The sequence below is a fragment of the Saimiri boliviensis genome, chromosome Y, assembly GCF_048565385.1.
Source record: "Saimiri boliviensis isolate mSaiBol1 chromosome Y, mSaiBol1.pri, whole genome shotgun sequence".
NCBI lineage: Eukaryota > Metazoa > Chordata > Mammalia > Primates > Cebidae > Saimiri > Saimiri boliviensis.
Window position 1 is genome coordinate 20,636,371 of NC_133471.1, and position 21,281 is coordinate 20,657,651.

At 34.7% G+C, this 21,281-nt stretch overlaps 1 protein-coding gene across 1 annotated transcript in view; it reads right to left on the reverse strand.

Moving 5' to 3' along the window:
• Positions 1-1,148: 1,148 nt before the first annotated feature.
• LOC141582937 (ubiquitin carboxyl-terminal hydrolase 9Y) overlaps positions 1,149-21,281 on the reverse strand; it is a 236,761-nt gene continuing 216,628 nt past the window's right edge. The window contains exons 36-48 of the mRNA XM_074392392.1: positions 21,007-21,180; positions 16,379-16,520; positions 14,202-14,952; positions 13,685-13,808; positions 12,103-12,328; positions 11,394-11,523; positions 8,646-8,831; positions 7,995-8,215; positions 7,822-7,910; positions 4,762-4,918; positions 4,398-4,610; positions 3,602-3,697; positions 1,149-2,006 (exon numbers count right to left, since the gene is read on the reverse strand). Of these exons, the coding sequence (XP_074248493.1) occupies positions 1,869-2,006; positions 3,602-3,697; positions 4,398-4,610; positions 4,762-4,918; positions 7,822-7,910; positions 7,995-8,215; positions 8,646-8,831; positions 11,394-11,523; positions 12,103-12,328; positions 13,685-13,808; positions 14,202-14,952; positions 16,379-16,520; positions 21,007-21,180 (2,647 nt within the window). The 3' untranslated portion in view covers positions 1,149-1,868. The remainder of the gene's footprint in view (positions 2,007-3,601; positions 3,698-4,397; positions 4,611-4,761; positions 4,919-7,821; positions 7,911-7,994; positions 8,216-8,645; positions 8,832-11,393; positions 11,524-12,102; positions 12,329-13,684; positions 13,809-14,201; positions 14,953-16,378; positions 16,521-21,006; positions 21,181-21,281) is intronic.

Here is a 21,281-nt window from a genome sequence, read left to right on the forward strand (position 1 = left end):
ACAGAGTAGTAGTTTGGGAAAGTGGGAGCATTTCAAAATATTGATGGTATAAAAAGTTCAGTATTTACTAATTTGGTATTCATAGTGACTTTATAAAACATCCACTACTGTCAGTATCAACTACGTTAAAACAAGCATCAACTATGTAAAAATGTGCCAAAAGCACAAAAATGATTAAGCTAGATTTTTTTTTTTTAAACAAGGCCGATATCTTAACGGTTTTTTTCTTTTTCTTGGTCCTTAGTGAAAGGCCAAGGGCCAATTTTTTTTTAATCCATTAAAACTCAATTGTGTCTGAAATGCTGAATTCAGTGTCTTGTGAAGGCATGCCAAGCAGATAATTAATTTACATGTGTAGTCCTTAAGAATACCACAAGAGATTAACAAGAAACAAAAACACAACCCAGGACAAAATTCTTCTTAAATCAAAATTCTATTTGTGAATTCAGCAAAATAATCTCTATAAATAAAAACAGCAAAATATTTAAATAGTATAGGATAGGCCGTATCTATTTGTAAAGATATTTGGTTTTTAAACAGGTTCCAAAATATTACACACATTCAAAATTTACCAATTCTCTTTTGAAATACAGGATTAACTCACAGATTTCTTGGAATCTTAAAACAAATATTTATTCCAAAATCATACCTTAGAATTACATTAACATAAGCAGGAGCTTATATTTTAATTAAACCCTGTATTTAACAAGAAGGTTTTAAGAGTAACAGAAAAAAAACCACTAGGACCATTCTTGTTTTCAAGTAAAATTGTGACTGACTAGTAATTCAGTCAGATATCTTGGTGCAATGGTACTTCAAAGTACTGTGGATTCTGATGACATACACTTCACTGGAATCAAAAGAAGCAAAGTTTTAGAAGACTAGTTAATAAATTCAACAAGAATAACAACAACAAAAAAAACTAAGTGCACCAAATACAATTTATTATGCTCCATGCATTCTGACATGGAAAAATTTTGCCTACTGCTTTTAATATTTTAAAATTCCTATTAGTATACTTTGATATTCTTTATTTTATCAAGAAATTGAACTATCAAACATAAAATGTGAAGAACATGTATGCAATGAAAACTGCTTGTTTGTCACATTTTCCCCCACTTTATATTGATTCTAAGTATAAGAAATAAAATCTCTGAGCAATAGAATTGTCCCTCTGGGCAACTGCTATCATTTACAAAGTTCTGTCCTCTTGGCTACACAAATAGTGTGAAGCTGTGCTAACTGCTACAATGTAAGAATAACTTTAAAGTAGTTACCCTATATACCAGAATAAAAAGGTAACAAAAAATGTCTAGAAACGTTACATTGCCAATTTTCCACATCAACCATATAATTCAAAAGTTAACCACCAATCTTACAGATCCAGTCAAAAAGATTAACAAGAAACTATTGGTGTAAACTGACAAAGATGGGCCCTTTTTTATGTTCCCTTTTATGGGGGTAAAGGGGGTGAAGGAGTTGATAAAACTGCACAAAGCAGGCAATATCAATTGCACAATGCAGTGAACGTTAACAAAAAAAATTGTGTGATTTATATATCTGACTTGTTTTTATCAAAAAAGTTTCTTGCTTAAGAATTAACAGTCAAAAATTAACATAGTATATACACTTTTGTCATTTAGAGATTAGGATCAGTCATTAATTACAAAACAGTGTACACTTCCCCCACCTGTGGCTTATACACTGACAAACTGCAAATTACTATAAATGGGACACTAAATATGCTCTCCACTCCATGTTGCTTTGAAATAGTTTAAATAGTTTTCAATACTAGCCAGGCACAGAGAAAGCTTGGATGGTAAGGTCTTAGTGCATGGTCATAAAGGAAACAGTTAATTATGTGCTTTTCACTGATCCTTCATCTGAGGTGAGGATACTTCTTCATTGCCTTCATAATTTACTTGTGTTTCTTGGCCAGTTTTCTGAGGGTTGTTCAAGTGACGTGCTGCTGGTCCTGTATATGGCTGTCCATGCACATGATTATTCTAAGAGGGTGAAAGAGAGCAGCATGTCACACTTTTCAGATATTAACAATTAAAACGTAAAACTATGGGCTTAGGTTGGTTAAAAAGTAGACATTTTAAAACCTAGAACTTATCTTTAAAAAAGAAAAAAAAAAACCTACAATCTGATATTTATATTTTAAGAAAAAAGTACCACATAAAGTGTTTTGAGAAAATGCATGCACATAAAATGTGTCAGCTTCATATAAAAAATCATTTACCTCCAGAGAATGTATTTAAGAGTCTTGGCTGGGCCTGGTGGCTCACACCTGTAATCTCAGCACTCTGGGAGGCCAAAGTGGACGGATTACAGGTCAAGAGATCCTGGCCAACATGGTGAAACCCCATTTCTTCTAAAACCACAAAAATTAGCTGGGTGTGGTGGCACGGGCCTATAGTCCCAACCACTTGGGAGGCTGAGGCAGGAGAATTGCTTGAACCTGGGAGGTGGAGGTTACAGTGAGCTGACATCGTGCCACTGCACTTGGGCAATAGAGACTTTATCTCAAAACAAAACAAAACAAAACAAAACAAAACAAAACAAAAGTTTTGCCAGTTACTGTGCTAAGCAGAAAGATTTTCCATGTTTTCTCCAGACCAGGAATACTTCGAATCTTAAAAGAAATGCCAATTCTTGACTCCCACAACAGCTCTATAAAGTGACAATTTTACCCTGCAACTGCTATTCTTAGTGCAATTGCATGATTATGATGCACATTAATTTAAGAATCACTGCCTTAAAATGACTGCGTTACTCACATTTGTGACTAACTTTCCCAGAATTTTTCCCAAAAATGCTTATTTTTAAAAAGAAGTTCTCCAATTTGGGAGGCTGAGGCGGGTGGATCACGAGGTTGAGAGATTGAGACCATCCTGGTCAACATGGTGAAACCCCGTCTCTACTAAAAATACAAAAAACTAGCTGGGCGTGGTGGCGCGTGCCTGTAATCCCAGCTACTCAGGAGGCTGAGGCAGGAGAATTGCCTGAACCCAGGAGGCGGACGTTGCGGTGAGCCGAGATCGCGCCATTGCACTCCAGCCTGGGTAACAAGACTGAAACTCTGTCTCAAAAAAAAAAAAAAAAAAAAAAAAAGAAGTTCTCATAATTTATATGTTTCCTCAGTTATAGTTTTTCTGTTCTATTAAAGCCAAACAGAATTTTTACTGTCATTGAATCTTGAGGGTAAGTACCCACTCAGATACTTTATGCTTTAACATTTCTTCAACAATTACTGAAATACTACACAATTTTATTAACCACAGCAAACAGCACAAGGGGGTAGTACCTGATGATAAAGAAAACACCACAGCAGTAAAATAAAACATGATCTCACTCCAACCAGTCCTCTATTGATCATCTTGCTGAAGCTGTTCTAGACAATTTTGTTATTACTTTACAGTGACAGTGGATAAATCTCCAGCTCATGCTGGTTTGGAACAGTTTATCTAGTTTTAAATAGTAGCCAGGCACAGAGAAAGGTTGGACTTTCAAAATGTTTTAAAAAATAGTAACGGAAGACCTTTTAGGTTAAGCATCAAAATGAGTTTGAGGGATAAAAATAAAAAATCATTTTTACCTTTTGATACTGAGAGCCAGGTGAATGAGGATATAATGGGGCATCTTCTGGTGGAGAGGATTCATGCTCATCTGGAGCATCTTGGTTATCTGGCTCCTAATTTTAAATAATTAAAGAGATTTAGCATTAGATTCTAACAGTAACTTCAAATTTATATTTAATTTCCTTAGTTTAAAATAAATTTAAGAAATGCACAAAGTTGGCCTCTTTAACATCTTTGTATTTATTTCAAATAATTTATAATACAAGAAAACAGGCCAGGCAGAGTTCATGCTCATAATCCCAGCACTTTGAAAGGCTGAGCATGGAGAACACATAACATCAGGAGTTTGACACCAGCCTGGCCGTCATGGTGAAACCCCATTTCTATTACAAATACAAATATAGTCAGCTTAGCACCAGTACTCCCAGCTACTTAAGAGGCTGACGCAGTAAAATCACTTGATCCAGGAGATGGAGGCTGCAGTGAGCCGAGATTGTGCCACTGCACTCCAGCCTGGGCCAGTAGGGCAAGACTTCATCTCCAAAAACAAAAACAAAAACAAAATAATAAAATCTGAATTCTTTAGGTATGTAATTTTTAGACAACTTCACATAAGTTTTTTCCAAAAGGAAACTTTTTTGTTGACTTAAGAACAAACTAATCAAGCTAACTGTTAAAGCAAAGAAAACTGCAGCATGATTTTTTTAACAGTATTAATAAACATTGGCCTATACATTAAAATATTACATTTCTTTTTCCCACATCTATCTGCTGTCCTTTGGTGGCTTTTTCTTTCTTTTTTTTATTTTTTACCTCTTCTGGACAGAGTTCACAAGCTTTTACAAGTGTCATCCTGGCACTATATGATCTTTCTAAGAAATAACCATTTGATGTTTCATTGCTTTGTACTGGAGGAGACCAACTGTTGTAAGTATACTGAGGATTTCCAGCATATGGTCTTCTTTCAAGTTCGTCTCCTAGCCATTCCACTGCCCAGGTCCATTTTCTTTTAAGATCTCCATTGCCCTTCAGAAGAAAATAAAACTATATATGTAAAACAATTTAGAATAATTTTCATTATCAATCAAAAATGCTAATTCAAAATTTACGTGATTATTTTCTTTTAAAATAAAGTTATGACACAGGTTTCTACAAAATTATAAGAGAAAACCCTCACCTGCAAGATTTGGTAAGCAACAGGACAACTGCTAAATAAAGCTACCATACATTTTATGCACTGATATGCTCGTTTTTGATAGTGATTCTTTGAGCGCTGTATGGTATCAAACAGCCCATCTCGATCATCTGGAATTCCTTTAAGTGCATTATGAATTCTAAAACAGAAACAGATGTAAAAATTCATAATATCCAGTAGTAGTTCACATTTGAGTGCCTAATATGTGCCATTTAGAACAAGTTTTTGATATACTAATATAATGTAATTAATATTCAAATTACTTTTGTTAACTATGTAAGAACAAATTAAAATTAGGAACATTTTAGCAGATGAGAAAACAAGTACAGAGAGCACAAACAGCCAAATATTATAGATCTAGCCAACCTGACTCAACCATTTGTGTTCTTGTCAAATTACTAATTCAAAATGCTTTTGCTAAATATTCTATGAATGCACTACTAATAGCAAAGTAAGGACAATGATGCTACACATTGTTTTTTTTTAAGTTTTCTTTCTTTCTTTTTTTTTTTTTTTTTTTAAGAGATAGAATCTTGCTCTGTGTCCCGGGCTGGACTGCAGTGGCATGTTCATAGTTTATTGCTCAGTGCAGCCTCAGACTCCAGAATTCAAGGAATACTCTCACTTCAGTCTCCCAAGCAGTTAGGATTACAGAAACATACCACCATGTCCAGCTAACCACATTATTTTTCCTAAAGCTAACTAGTATTTTAAGACTTCAGTTGAATAAGACTGATTTTGAGTTAATCCATTTTTCATAAAGCAAGAATCCAGTGATTATGGAACAGTGACATAAATTCGCAGTACCTCACTAACTTGAATTCTAATAGTGTAAAAACATGTACATGATGGGTAAAGCAATTTCCACTGACAATGTTAAAATTTGCCTGATTTTCTAATGATCAATTATTTTATTTCAGGATTGCCTAATTGCAACATAGTTACATAGCTAACTATTCCCTGTTCTCCTTAATAGAAAATTTAAAAAATTACAAACACAGACCAGTCATGGTGGCTCACTTCTGTAACTGCAGCACTTTGTGAGGCCAAGCCCAGTAGGTCAGCTGAGGTTAGGAGTTCGAGACTAGCCTGACCAACATCGTGAAAACCCTTCTCTACTAAAAATGCAAAAATTAGGAGTAGTGGCACATATATGTAATCCCAGCTACTTAGGAGGCAGGAATATCCCTTGAACTCAGGATATGGGGATTGCAGTGAGCAGAGATCACTTACTTCAGCCTGGGCAACAAGAGCAAAACTCTGTCTCAAAAAACAAAAAAGCTTCCCCACCCCACAAAAATGCCTTCTTTCTTTTGTGTTATTACCTGGACAGAAAAATAACTTTAAAAAGTTTTTTCTCCATACCATATATCTTACTTGACAAAATACTTTTATATCCCAGGTCAAATGTCAAGGTATTTTTTCGTTTGCTTTAGACACTTCTGCAATATAAATTTTGTTCAGAAAGAGCAATTTTTGACATCTAAATTCAATGTCAATAATTTCAGACAACAGGGTTAGGTTTCCTGCAACACTTGTGAGATATGTACCATTTTCGTATTCTCTTACAGGTTATAACGAAGTGATAATAACAGTTCTTGGCAACCAGCAGATGTTTACATATATATATCTGTTGAATCCTGTCTATTGAATAAACTAAATGTCCATTACAAAAAAACATTTCAAGTTTATGTTCATAAGGCCAATACTAATTTTGCACAAAAGTCCACTGCTGTCCACATTAATCCAGCAAGTGTATCTTTATTATAATGAGATCCTTGGATGAGACAAGAAGGCTAAAAATGTGATTTAGCCATAGAGCAAATATAAGAAGTCACATAGCTGGCTGGGCACAGTGGGTCATCCTGCAATATTAGCACTTTGGGTGACTGAGGCAGTCAGATCATGAGGTCAGGATATTGAGACCATCCTGACCAACAGGGTGAAACTCTGTCTCTACCAAAATACAAAAAATGAGCTGGGCATGGTGGTGCACAACTGTAGTCCCAGCTATTTGGGAGGCTGAGGCAGGGGAATCGCTTGAACCCAGGCCGCAGAGGTTGCAAGTGAGCTGAGATCACGCCACTGTACTCCAGCCTGACAACAGAGCAAGACTGTTTATCCAATAAATAAATAAATAAATAAATAAATAAATAAGTAAATAAAAGGAAGTCACATAGCAATATTTGCCTACAAATTATTTAAAACAGTAAAAAGTTTTTAGAAATAAAAATTAGATCCCATTAAAATAAATGGGATCTAATTTAAAACATTACTGATCTAATGCCATCTTTACATTAATTGATCTGCTTGATGGTGAACTGAATCACAATTTGATAATTTTAATTGCTGAAGTCTAATATTTTCAGTTCTCTAAAATAGAAGGTTACAATGCTTTGCCTTTTAGCACTGTGTTCTGCAGCTTTATAATAAATTTGTTTTCAGGGTTTTTTTTTGCTTATTACAATGTCTAATGAGTGAGTGTGTGTGTGTGTGTGTGTGTGTGTTCCTAAAACAAGCTATTATTTTAAAATTCCCATGAAGAATAAATAATTTTTAAGCAGAGTTAGGCAACGAATTCTACGGTATAATTCTTATAGTGATTTTACTGCAGAGAAAACAACTGAGAATTCCAGGGGCATATTTATAGACCTGTTATAGCATAATCTCAGTTCTGAAATTACCCTCTTATTTCTCATATACATATAAAACTAACTAATTAGAGATGAGGTATTGCTTTTAGATAACTGTTATCCACTATAATTCTAGAAAAAGTACATGATAATCTTAAAATATTAATAGAACTTAAGTAGGTATAGAAAATAAAAACAGTAAATGGAAGACAAAACCTAATATGAAGCATAAAAGTGAAACATTAAGAGAACAGAATACAAATAAGTGGCATTTTTCCTTCAGATTTTTTTAAAAAATAGAATATTAAGCAGCGCACCAAAAGATAAGAAGTGTATTTGGTGATTAACAATTCAAGTTACATCAAGAACGCTGGAAATTTTAATTATTCTCTTGGCAAAGCATATTCACCTGTGAGTCTGCCAAGAGTCCTCAATCAGTAAAATTTGCAAAAGTAGATCTAAATATGGCCGAAGTTCATAGGTGTATGAATATGCAACCTACAAATAGTTAAAAGAGTGAATTACTCATTTTTTAAAAAATGAATAAAATAATAACTATATCAATGTTTATTTTTCTTCGACCTGCCAGAGAAGTTCACTGAGGACAGTAGATGAGAACTGAGGATTCTCCCAAGAGCAAAAGCGAAGTAATTTGATGGTATCCTCTGAGTTACTGCAGTCTTCAATAATTTTCTTCACATAACTTGTTCTTAGAAATAAAATGTCTGCCACATTCTGCTGAACTGGCATTATAGGCTGTGATAAATTGGGGTCCCCAAAAGGATTGGGGAGAGGAGGATTACCTAGAACAGATTTGTTATCAACGATAAATCAATGGAATTCCTCACAAAATTATAATAGTAAATTTCTTATCTTAAAAAATAAAATCTGACTTTAAATTAAACTAAAAATTCACCTAAATGGTCAGCTATATGAAGATGATAAAATGCAAATATATAAACACTGACACTAAAAACAAAGTTTACCATTCTTAAAGTAACAATTTCATAAGATAGCACAGAACCCTACATTAAAAAACAAAAACAAAACAAAACTCCATTATACATATAAAAAAGCTAAAATATTAGACATATAATATTCTACAACATTTCAGAGTTTCAGATTAGTTTCACTTTTATAAATCTTCAGAGCTACTTTAAATCAAATGCTACATAAAGCTATGATTATTTTCAAACTGCTGTAAAAAAAAAAAAGTGGAATCTGCTACTTTACCATTGACTGAAGATTGCATTCTTGATGATACGCCGCAACAACGAATCAGCTGAGACACTGCTGAATATAACTTGCCTAATTCAGCATACTGATATTTGATTGGAGGACCTGGCCCTTCGTCTAAAGACACAAGCATAAAGGTAGCAGGTACATTTAATTTCAGAAGCTGTGTTTTTTCTGCCACACCTATTAATAAAAAGGACAGAAAAATGAGTAGGAAAAAAAAACAAACCTGAGAGTAAAAAACTACAATGATAAAAAAGTAATTATTATAGCACTCTGTAAGTTGTATTATTAAAAGCTCATTCTCTTTGTTTAGAATACAAACAATACGGGCAGAATGCAGACAGAATAGAAAATACGCTAACTGAATTAAATAAGATAAGGTATCCTAACTGCGAAATAATAATCATGACTATGGCATTCCAATTAGCCTTGAGAATATAAACTTTCTATGGCCTAAAGAGTCTGGAAGGCCCTAGCCAAAGAATAACTCTCGACCTAAGAAAGACAGAAACTAAATTAAATGAGTCATAAAAAAATTCTTTTAGAAAAAGTTTCCATTCTAGGACATCTTACATGGCTTGTTTTTTGTAACTACGTCTATAGTAATGAATGTATCCAAATGATTTTAGATATTCTAGACATATGCATCCCACTACTAGACATCTTCACCACCTCCACCTCCACCTCTACATCCAGCGCCCCTCCTTAGAGAATCCTGCAAATCAGTCCTGCTATACTGTAGCCTTCACTGTATCAAGTCACACTGAATACCTTACATGGTGTCTAAGCCACCAAGACATGTCAGTACCAAGTCTACACACACCATCCACTCTGTTTAAAAAATCCTAACCAACCCTTTTCTCCTGCAAGTAATGCTTCTCCTACCCTTAAAGGGATTATTTATTATTCATCATAGAAATATTAGTATGTTTGATTGTAGGATACTGCCTGAGGTCTTACTGGGAATTTTACGCAATGTGTTGCGAATGCATTGTTTCATTTTTCTCAAATCCAAAAACTTCTAAAACCTGAAACCTAATGCCCTGATTTAGATTTAAGAGTCATAAATCTATACTAATTCTGGGCTGGAAAAACTGCCATTAGGTTATGTTATAAACCATCAATGTGTTGTGTATAAGCAGCCAATATCTAAAATACAATAGTGGAAACAGCATTTTTGTGTGTAAATTTAATACTTTATATTTAAAATAAAGAGTTCATTTATGTTTGTATAATATCCATTTCTTGCTCTATTAGAAAATGCAGACATGATCAGAGAAGGAAGAATAATTGGTAAAATGTTCTTACTGTTAAGTCAAATATTAATAATACAGGTATCACTTTCGTTAGAGGAATGTGTGACTACAGAACTTAATTTTATGTAGTAAGATATTTAAAAGTTATTCAGTTAACTTTTAAAAATAAAAAATACACAGATATAAAAGTATATCTGCTAATTGTGTCAATCGTTTGTAAAAATGTGATCAAATATTTATCAGTATCACTAAAATTAACTAGTCAATAAATTTTAACTATATCAATAAATTACTAATTTTGAAATATTGTTATATGAACACCTGCACTGCTGATATTCAAATCAGATTACTACATCTATAATAAATTTATTCTTCTTCCAGACAATAAAAACAACATAAAACAACACTGAAAACACTACAATGATCACATATATTCCTGGCAATCTATACATTCATTCAACAGTGACTAAATAGTACTACGCAATACCCCCTTGTTATAAGAATTCTGCTATCTAGTTGGGAGTAACGTAAATATTTAAAAACCATCAAAACACAATGGAATAAACAAGAAATATTTTTTTTAGGTAAGCATTGTAGAGACACTCAAAATAATAAATAGATTAATGTGAGGAAAAGTAGGCTACTCTAAGAGAGATACACTGAAAATCACATTTGTTAACTGATACTAGTATGAACAACAACAGATTAAGGTGGATTATTTGCATTATTACTAATTTCAATTTAGTTTAACAGATACATATGTACATGTTAGTTCTTTTTTTTTTGACACCGAGTTTCGCTCTTGTTACCCAGGCTGGAGTGCAACGGCGTGATCTCGGCTCACCGCAACCTCCGCCTCCTGGGTTTGGGCAATTCTCCTGCCTCAGCCTCCTGAGTAGCTGGGATTATAGGCACGCACCACCATGCCCAGCTAATTTTTTTGTATTTTTAGTAGAGACGGGGTTTCACCATGTGGACCAGGATGGTCTTGATCTCTTGACCTTGTGATCCACCCGCCTCAGCCTCCCAAAGTGCTGGGATTACAGGCTTGAGCTACCGCGCCCGGCCCTACATGTTAAGTTCTTTAAAGAAATAATTCTTAAACCTGACAAGCAACACAACCACTTGGTATCCCTTTAGAAATATGGATTCCTTTGGCAAGCCCTGGGAATTCTTATTCAGATGGTGTGGGATATGACCACGAAGCCAGTATTTTTCAAAAAGTAATATTAAGAGATAACATCTATCAGACAGAGCACCTGATCTTAAAGATTATCAGAGAAATAAAACAAGTGCATAAATTACCTTATAATATGAGAAATGCCATTAAAGTTACATAGAAAATTTCAATGCATTTTAAGAATATGAATATGGTACACTGCTTCTACTTTGGAACAAATTACATATAATCACTTGATTATAATGTGCTTCTTATTTAATACTTGAAAATGAAACAATCATTAATATAGTCATGAAAAGGTCTTACCTAAATTGGCATACATTAAAAACAAATTAAAATATTGCTGTAAATGATGCCCATGCTCTGAAACTTCCCTTCTCAAGAGATTTAGTGTGGCTCTTAGTAAGTGGTCACTCAAGTTCAAGTTATCACATGCCTATAAAAAATGAAATATTATTTTATCGGCATCATATGCACAGCAAATATTTCATAAAGAAAATCACTAAATATGCTTGCTGTTTGAGAAACATAATGAAGAACTCAGGTAGACTTCATTGTAGATCTTGTATGTTGCTGTAATTAAAACAAACAAACAAACAAACAAACAAACAAACAAAAAACCCCAAAACCCCAAAAACTTCAATAAAAGAATTTAGGTGGATTATTTATTTACATTACCAGTAATTTCATGTTACTGTGTTTCACTAAAAGGCTTTTAACTTAGCCATTATAAAAGTAAATTTAAAAAATGTAAAAACTTAAGGATTTACTAAATAACTGTAAATAATTGAATACACAAAAGGAATTTCTATTTTTTTCAGTATCAGCAATCACTACTACCCTGAAATAACTTAAAGAACTTAAAAGTGTCCCAATGTACATCTGCACTTGTGTACAGCAAATACATAAAAGAGAGGCACATAAATTTGCTGATTTGAATTTGCCAAAAACAGAATTTACTTCTAAGTATTTAATTACCAAAAAAAAAAAAAAAAAAAAAATGCTGTGCAATTACCTGATTATAAGGTCCTGGAGACGCAAAAGGAGAAGGACAAGACCCATCTTGCAAGGAAAAGTGTGCAATAAACACTATAAGTTTTGCAAATGTGCCCCTGACTTCTGCACTTGGGCACTCCAGTAGATATTCAGAGAAGCGATTTGAAACATTGAAAAGAACATTATGAGCAAACCAAAAACGTACATTCTTGCTGTGACGGAGGAGAATGCAGAGTGCATCATACCTAAAACAGAAACATCTATGAATGTCAAATTTTAGTAATGTGTTTATTTTGCTTGCTATGGTGAAGACACAGGTTTTTATAAATGAAACAATAATGTAAAATGTGCTCTGCAATTAACCGTCAGTTGGTTTTAGTACAAATAACAGATTAATAAAGCTTTGTAATTGGGATTACACAGAGTCAAAAAAGTAAAGAAAATTCAAAATGTGTGTAACTCTCTGCAAATCCATAATCAAACTCTCCCTAGCGCCATAACATTTATTTAACATTTTTCAATGTGAATAAATGCTGAGTCGTTAAATCAAGGTATTATAATGTATTTCATACTTAACAGTAATTTTAAACTATAGCCACTTTAAAATTGTCTTTTTTTATTTTTTAAAGAGAGAAGCTCTCTATTGCCCAAGCTGGAATAAAGGCAGTGGTACAATTACAGCTAACTGCAGCTTGAAACTCCTGGATGCAAATGATCCTTCTACCTCAGGCTGCCAAGTAGCTGGTTCTGCATAAACAGGCCATAGGATTTCATGAGTGACATCCTAGCTAATTATTTAAAACATTTTTTTGGTAGAGATAGGATCTTGCTAAAATTCTAGGTCTAAAGTGGTCCATCCACCTCAGCCTCCTACAGTGCTAGGATTACAGATGTGAGTCACCACACCCAGTTAATTAAAATTTTTGTAGAGATGAGGTTTCACTATGTGGCCCAAGCTGGTCTCAAATTTCTGGACTCAAGTGATCCTTCCACTCTGGCCTCCCAGAGTGCTGGGATTACAGGTATGAGCCACCACACCTGGCCTAAAAAATCATCTGCCTTTTTTTTTGAGATACAGTGTAAGTGCATCCTCCAGCTCTGAGGTTCAAACAATCCTCCTGCCTCATCCTCCTGAGTAGCTGGGATTACACGCAGATGCCATCATGCCCAGTTATTATTATTATTTTTTTTAAGTAGAGATGGGTTTTAACACATTGGTCAGGTTGGTCTTGAACTCCTGACCTCATGATCCCCCTAACTTGGCCTCCCAAACTGCTGGGATTACAGGAGTTAGCTACTACATCCAGCCAATCTACCTTTTGAATTACAAGTGACAATTTCATCTAGTAAAAATAAAGCTTAATAATTTAATGATGAAATACACTGATGTGATACAAAGTCGTAGGAGTAGGAGCCGATTTTTAAATAATTAAAGGCACTCTTAGATTAGGCAATTTTAGTAAAATTTCCCTCATGATTACTACCAAGATATTTATTTTGTATTTGAAATTATATTTTCATGGTTAGAAAAAATAAAGCAATATAATTAAAAAAACAAACCAACTATAAGTACTATATGAATGAAATCCAAAGCCACGTACCAGTCACTGGCAGGACCACGAACTATTTTCTTCGTGTGAAATCCAGTGGTAAAGAGGAATCTAGCAGCAAGCTGAATACTAATCATAGTAATTTCTTCTGCTTCAGGCAACAAATAATCCTGCCCTTTAAATAAAAAGTACATACACAGTTAAAAACATTTCATCTTTAAAGTCTATGTTAAAAAACCTGAGTTAGCCAGATAATTATTAGTGATTATCTTACCACTTCATAATCCATATTTCAAACTGTTTGAGTAAAATATAGTAATTACTATAATAAATGCTTTTCTATAATTCCCTATATTAAGAATCACTATTCAAAGGTACAGATACCCTACATTTTTCATTTTAAAATAAACCAAAAAGGCCAGCACATTCACGTAAAATGAGACTAATGATTCTACGAAAAAAAATAAAACTGAAGAAAAAGATTAAACATATTCGATGACTTGTAAGAAATCCTAGAAGCCAAATAAAAATGAACCTTTATTAGTAAGAAGCTACTTCCAAAGCTTACCTGGAGCAAGGTTTAAATAAACACCATTACATGTAAGCAGTTTTTTCACAAACTGAAAATACTCGAAACTATATTGCATTTGGTTATGCATAAATTGCACATTTTGTTTCCACACACTTCTCTCAATGGCTGGTGACATAATGATTTGATGGGGTCTTGCAATAGTTAGCTCTGATATATATCTTATCATTTCCTCATCTTCATTTATTATATCCATTTGTTCGTAAAAGAGTATGTAAGCATTCCACCACCTCTTCTGCCGCCTGTAAGACATGCGCTTCATCATGTGATCAAATACTTCTCCCATGTACTCTCCACCAAAACACTGACTTTTCATTTCTTCATCATCATCCATTTTGCATTCTGTTACATCACCATCATCAAATTTATACCAGTGATCTCTCTCATCATCTTTACCATTCCTTTGAACGATGTAAGAATAATAATGCCCACCGCTTGCTTGACCACTGTGTACAAGCACACCTACAAGTCTGTATTTTGTGCTTCCTATAGTTTCGTTTTCAGATTGCTCTATCTGTTTAATCAACTGATTTTCTGAGTTTACATTATCCTTCTCCAGCTTTTCAACACCTGCTACTGTGTAAGGTCCCATATCCAGCTTTCGAGGAAATTCAAAATAATCATTGAATTTAATTGCACATTCTCTTTCCCAGTCATAGTCAAATCGTTTGAGTTGGATAGCAAGAACTCGAGGCAATTTTTTAATTAGCAGGCGCTTTACTGTGTCAACCTAAAATAAATAGAATATAAACAGATGTTCTTTTGTAGCCGGAAAAAAAATTAAAACAAATTAATGTTAATTTTAAAGTTTATGATCTATTTAAATTCATTTATAAATAGAGGAGTAAATAACAATAAACTCCAAAAGCATAATTATGGCATAACTGACTTAATCCTTATTTACAAAGCTAAAAATATATAAATATACTCATCCTTTGGTATCTGTAGGGCATTGGCTCCAGTAACCCTGTAAATAGCAAAATCTGTGTCTGCTGAAGTTTCTGATTTAAAATGATACAGTATTTTCATATAATTCATAGACACCCTCCTGTACAGTTTGACCTATCATTCTATATAAACTACTTAACACAATGTTTACTTTTTATTGAGTATTGCTATTTTTTGTTTTCAAATATTTTAAATATATGTTTAGAGGAATCTGTGTTGCAGAACTTGTGCATATGAAACGTCCCTCATTTCTTGCTAACCGGAAAACACTACTCATACAGACACGATGGCTGCATGATTCCACATAGGCACTATTATTTCACGGTGTTACTCCTTGGATGTTTTCCTTTATGCTAAAGAACAGAATTTCCTGTGAGTTAACTGATGACATATAATAAACAATTATAATAGTGGCTAATATTTGTATCACTTAAAAACCAGGTAATACACAAAGTGCTATAAACCTATTAATGAATTTAATCCTCACTATCTTATAAAAAGTTACTACCTATATATAGTTATTTTAAAACATGTGGATTAAGAATAAGAGAAAGGGGAAGAAGAAACTGTCCCAGTATGAGAAGTGTGGGTGGCAGGCAGTATGGCTTTATAAACAAACCACAATCTAAATGCAGTGTAAGTTCAAAACAATGAAGGCACCTTCAAGGTGAGAGGTTATCAAAGTTAAGGAAAATATATAACTTATTTATAACGTATAGTATCTTCAAAGACATGTTTCGATCCCTCAAACTAAGTGCCAGAGATAAAAGTAGCTGGCTAGGCCTAGAAAATGAGATCTGTTTCTGAAAGTACATGTGGTTGTGAAAATCTAATGTAACCAAATAAAATTAGCAAACTTCCTTGCTTCAAGAGAAAACCAGAGTAAGAAAAGAATAATGTTTTCTATGATCAACTCTTAAAGATTGAGGCATTCAGTTGCAATTTATTTCAAAGCAGGAATGGAAACAACTTGTAAGATTCTGTGACTTTCAAAATTATTGACCCAATAAAAAACCTTTTTCCTAGTCTGAAACTGTATTTTGTCGATACGCTTTTGGTTTAAACCAGGTTTCATCTTGGCCACCTCTGCACTACCACTATAACAGCAGAGATGAGGCAGAAGTTAATTTTGAGGATCAGGATAAACATCCAATGTCTTCCTATTCTGTTCAATAAAATCATTATTTTTGAAAAGTGAAAAAATATACCTTTTTATCACATTTTTCACAATGATACGCATTTTCGCCTTCCAATAAATCTCCTTTGATATACTGTTCCAAAGAATCAAGAAGATTTTGATGATTTCTAATGTCCACATTCAAAGTTGTAAAATATTCTTCACATTCATACCTAAAGGTATTATTAATAAAACAAATTAAAAGAATGTATTCTAGATGTTTAATTTTTTTAGTTTAATCTTTTAGGGACAGGTTCTTGCTCAGGCTAGAGTGCAGTGGGACAATCATAGCTCCCTGCAGCCTTGAACTCCTGGGATTAAGCCAGGGGTCCCAACCAGTGCTAGTCTGTGTCCTGTTAGAAACTGGGCTGCAGAGCAGCCATTGAGTGGTGGGCAAGCTGGCAAAGCTTCATCTGTATTTACACCACTCCCAATGGCTTGCATTATGACCTGAACACCCTATCCTGTCAGATCAGTGACAGCATTCGATTCTCATAGGAGACAGAACCCTACTGTGAACTGCAAATGCTAGTGATCTAGGTTGCACACTCCTTATAAGAATCCAGGCCGGGCGCGGTGGCTCAAGCCTGTAATCCCAGCACTTTGGGAGGCCGAGGTGGGTGGATCACGAGGTCAAGAGATCGAGACCGTCCTGGTCAACATGGTGAAACCCTGTCTCTACTAAAAATACAAAAAATTCACTGGGCATGGTGGTGCGTGCCTGTAGTCCCAGCTACTCTAGAGGCTGAGGCTGGAGAATTGCCTGAACCCGGGAGGCGGAGGTTGCGGTGAGCCGAGATCGCGCCATTGCACTCCAGCCTAGGTAACAAGAGCGAAACTCCGTCTCAAAAAAAAAAAAAAGAATGCAAAGTAGGATAATCTATTCAGCTAGCTGCAGGAAAACACGCTCAGGGCTCCCACTGATTCTACATTATGGTGAGTTCTATAATTATTTCATTATATATGGTAATGTAATAATAATAGAAAAAAAGAGTGCAATAAATGTAAGACAGTTGAATCATCCTGAAACTATCCCCCCATTCTGTGAAAAAATTATCTTCCACAAAACTGGTCCCTGGTGCTGAGAGGTTGGGGACTGCTCACTTAAGTGATCCTCCCACCTCAACCTCCCTAGCAGCTAGGTCTACCAGTGGGTGCCACCACGCCCACGTAATTCTTTCTTTTTTGTTTTAGAGATGGGTTCTTGATACGTTGCCTATGCTGGTTTTCAACTCATGGAGTCAACTCTTGAGCTCCTTCTACCTCATCCTCCACAAGTGCTAGGACTACACGCATGAGTCATCGTGCCCCGCCTGGTTTCTAAATCTTATCCTTCAGGGCACTGTGGCTCATTCCTGTAATGCCAGCAGTTTGGGAGGCCAAGGCAGGCGGATCACCAGAAGTCAAGAGTTCGTGACCAGCCTGGCCAGCCCATCTCTGCTAAAACAAAAGAAAACAGAAGAAACATATATATATATATATATAATTCATATATATAAAAATTACATACACACACACACACACACACACGCACACACACACACAAATTATATATAATATATCCTGCCTCAAATTGCTGAGGCAGGATAGTGACTTGAACCCAGGAGGCAGAGGCTGCAGTGAGCCAAGACTGTACCACTGCATTCCAGTGTCTGGGAGACAGGGCAAGACTTCATTTCAAAAGCATAATAATAATAATTAAGTAAATCTTTTCCTTAGTTGTGACCTTGATAAAAAAATATGCATTATTGAACACATCATGTCAAGTATATTAATCATACAAGGTTATTAATATTTTATCAGTCACTTATTTTGTACCAGCACTGTATGAGATACCTTACACCAGATTATAGCCATCTTTACCTTCATAAAAACTGTTAGAGATACCCACCCACCCCTACTTTAAAGCTAAGATGACAGGATTGTGTAGCGAAGTCAAAAAGACTAATTTGATACAGTTTATTAGGTGCAGTGATGCTTTGAAAACCAGCTTGTTTGGCTTTACTTCTTAAGTTCTTATGCTCAGTTACACTATGATACATATTATCTATTTAAACAGTAATTCATGCCAAGGTAAAAATAAGAATTAATCAAGTTCTAAAAAAGCTATTCTAAACTATTAATGAACTTAATTTTAAGTGGCCCTCAATTTCTGTCACAGATGCTTTTCTAATTGCATTAAGTTCAAACACTCATCATGCTAAAATGCCTCTGATGTCTACAAAGCCATAAAAATAAGTAGACAGTCAGGTGTGGTGTGGCATTTCCCTGTAGTGCCAGCTACTCAAAAGGCTGAGGCAGGAGGTTCACTTGGGGCCAGGAGTTGGAAGCTGTCATGTGCTATGATCACACTTTCGAATAATCACTATATTTCAGTCAGTAAGTTCTTGTCTCAAATAAATAAATACATGGAGAAGAGAGTAAATAATGCGAGATTGAGTCAGCATCATGGATTATGGTAATTTTCTGCAAAAGGAACTTTCAGTTTCTGATGACAAACTCAGAAAATGAATTGATCAGACACATCAACCATCAAATCTACTCACCTAACCAATAGTTTGAAAACATCTAAATAGTATCTCACTTTATTGCTCCATCTAGAGTACAGTAGTACGATCTCAGTTTATTGCAACCTCTGCCTCCCAGGTTCAAGTGATTCTCCAGAGTAGCTGGGATTACAAGAGCCTGTCACCAGGCCCAGCTAATTATTTTGTATTTTTAGTAGAGATGACATTTTACCACGCTGGTAAGGCTGGTCTCAAACTCCTGACACCAAGTGTTCTGCCAGTGTTGGCATCTGAAAGTGGCAGGATTATAGGTGTGAGCCACCACCCCTGACAAGTTTCTCACAGATGAAAACTTTCGATTTAGTCAGGAAAAACACGATGTTCACAGAAACAAAATTACATTTATAAATGACTTATGCAAGTTGCTTTGTGATTGGCAATCACCCTATAGAAGAGAAAATGTCTATTTTAGAGAATAAAATATTAAAAGAGATTACAGGTATGAGGAGTATCTTTTAATTATAAGATACAATTTAAATATAAATTTAAATTTCCCTGTAGCTACTGTAATTTAAACTTATAATTATAATATAATTAAGGGATACTGTTCATGCCTGTAATCTCAGCACTTAGAAAGGCTGATACAGGAGAAAAGCTTGAGCCTGGAGTTTGAGACCAACCTGGGAAACATGATGAAACACCATCTCTACAAGAAGTATAAAATTTAACTGGGTATTGTGGCATGTGACTATAGTTGTAGCTACTTCGGAGGCTGATGTGAGAGGATTGCTTGAGCTAAGCAGGTTGTAGCTGCAGTGAGCTATGATTGTGCCACTGTGACTCCAACCTGGGTCACAGAATGAGACTCTATCTCAAAAAACAAAACAAAACAAAATACCCTCACAATGCCTTATGATATAAAAGCCTTGGGATGCTAATAACAAGTTTAGTTGGAATATATATTTTATGCAATAGATATTTTTACTGTTGCCTATCTTGTCAAATCTTGCTAAGTGGTTTGATGTGCAAGCATTATGTAACACTTCTCAAAAATATTAAGAATTAATAGAAAGTACTATTTAAAGGCATTTAAATGTTATTTTCTTGGGAAGATATGTTCAAAACCCCCAGGAGATGGCCAAAAACTCAGATAGCATTGAACTCTAAACTGTATATATACTTTGTTTTTTTCTTGTACATACATAGTTAAATTTAATTATGTTTAATTTATTTATTTTATTTTATTTTATTTTATTTTATTTTTTTTTTAGACGGAGTTTCGCTCTTGTTACCCAGGCTGGAGTGCAATGGCGCAATCTCGGCTCACCGCAACCTCCGCCTCCTGGGCTCAGGCAATTCTCCTGCCTCAGCCTCCTAAGTAGCTGGGATTACAGGCACGCGCCACCACGCCCAGCTAGTTTTTTGTATTTTTTTAGTAGAGACAGGGTTTCACTATGTTGACCAGGATGGTCTCGATCTCTCGACCTCGTGATCCACCTGCCTCGGCCTCCCAAAGTGCTGGGATTACAGGCTTGAGCCACCGCGCCCGGCCAATTATGTTTAATTTATAAGTGAAGCACAAGAATAGAATAGCAGCGCTCTTTACCTTTTCTTTGGTATATCTGAATTACTAGAATATTACTAGATAAGGTAAGAGGTATTTGAACATAACTAGTGTGATCTTTGACACTCAATCACATCCTGAGGACAAAGCAGAACAGCCCCAAATGTGATCACACTATTTTAAATGGGGCACAATTTAAAACTTCTAAATTGTTTATTTCTGCAGTCTTTCACTTGATATTTTTGAACCATGATGTGGTAAGTGAAACCAACTCGTCTTGCCAATTATCTTTGGAAGTTACATTTAAATATTCTGATTGCTAGTTAGACCACAAGAAGAAAATGTCTATTTAGGCACTAACTACAGATTTATGGAAAATGCCATTTTAAGTCATAGGGTAAGATAAAGCAAACATGAGTGAATGAGGAAGTAATAAAGTAATGGTAAGAAAAAAATTCAGAATAGTGTAAAATGCATATAAATGTAATTCATTTGATACACTCTGCTTTACGTAAGTACTAATGAAAGTTTTATTTACATTTTAGAGAAAAACTTACATGAAGTATACATTAAAAACATAATACTTACCTATGTGGGCAGCCTTGGCAGATCTTCTGATCAGCAAAGGAACCCCCTAGGACTTTACTTAGCATAGCTGGATGTCCTAAAGCTTTTAAAGCTTCATCTAGACTATCCACCAAAGAATTAAAAAACTCTAAGGCATCATGTTGTTCACGGAGATTAACAGGCTCACCCCAAAGCCTTAGAAAAAAATGAAATAAAATGAGTAACATAATACATACCTAGAATATCCGTATTTTATAACAATACAATGACAGAAATATAAACAGAGATTTTATGTC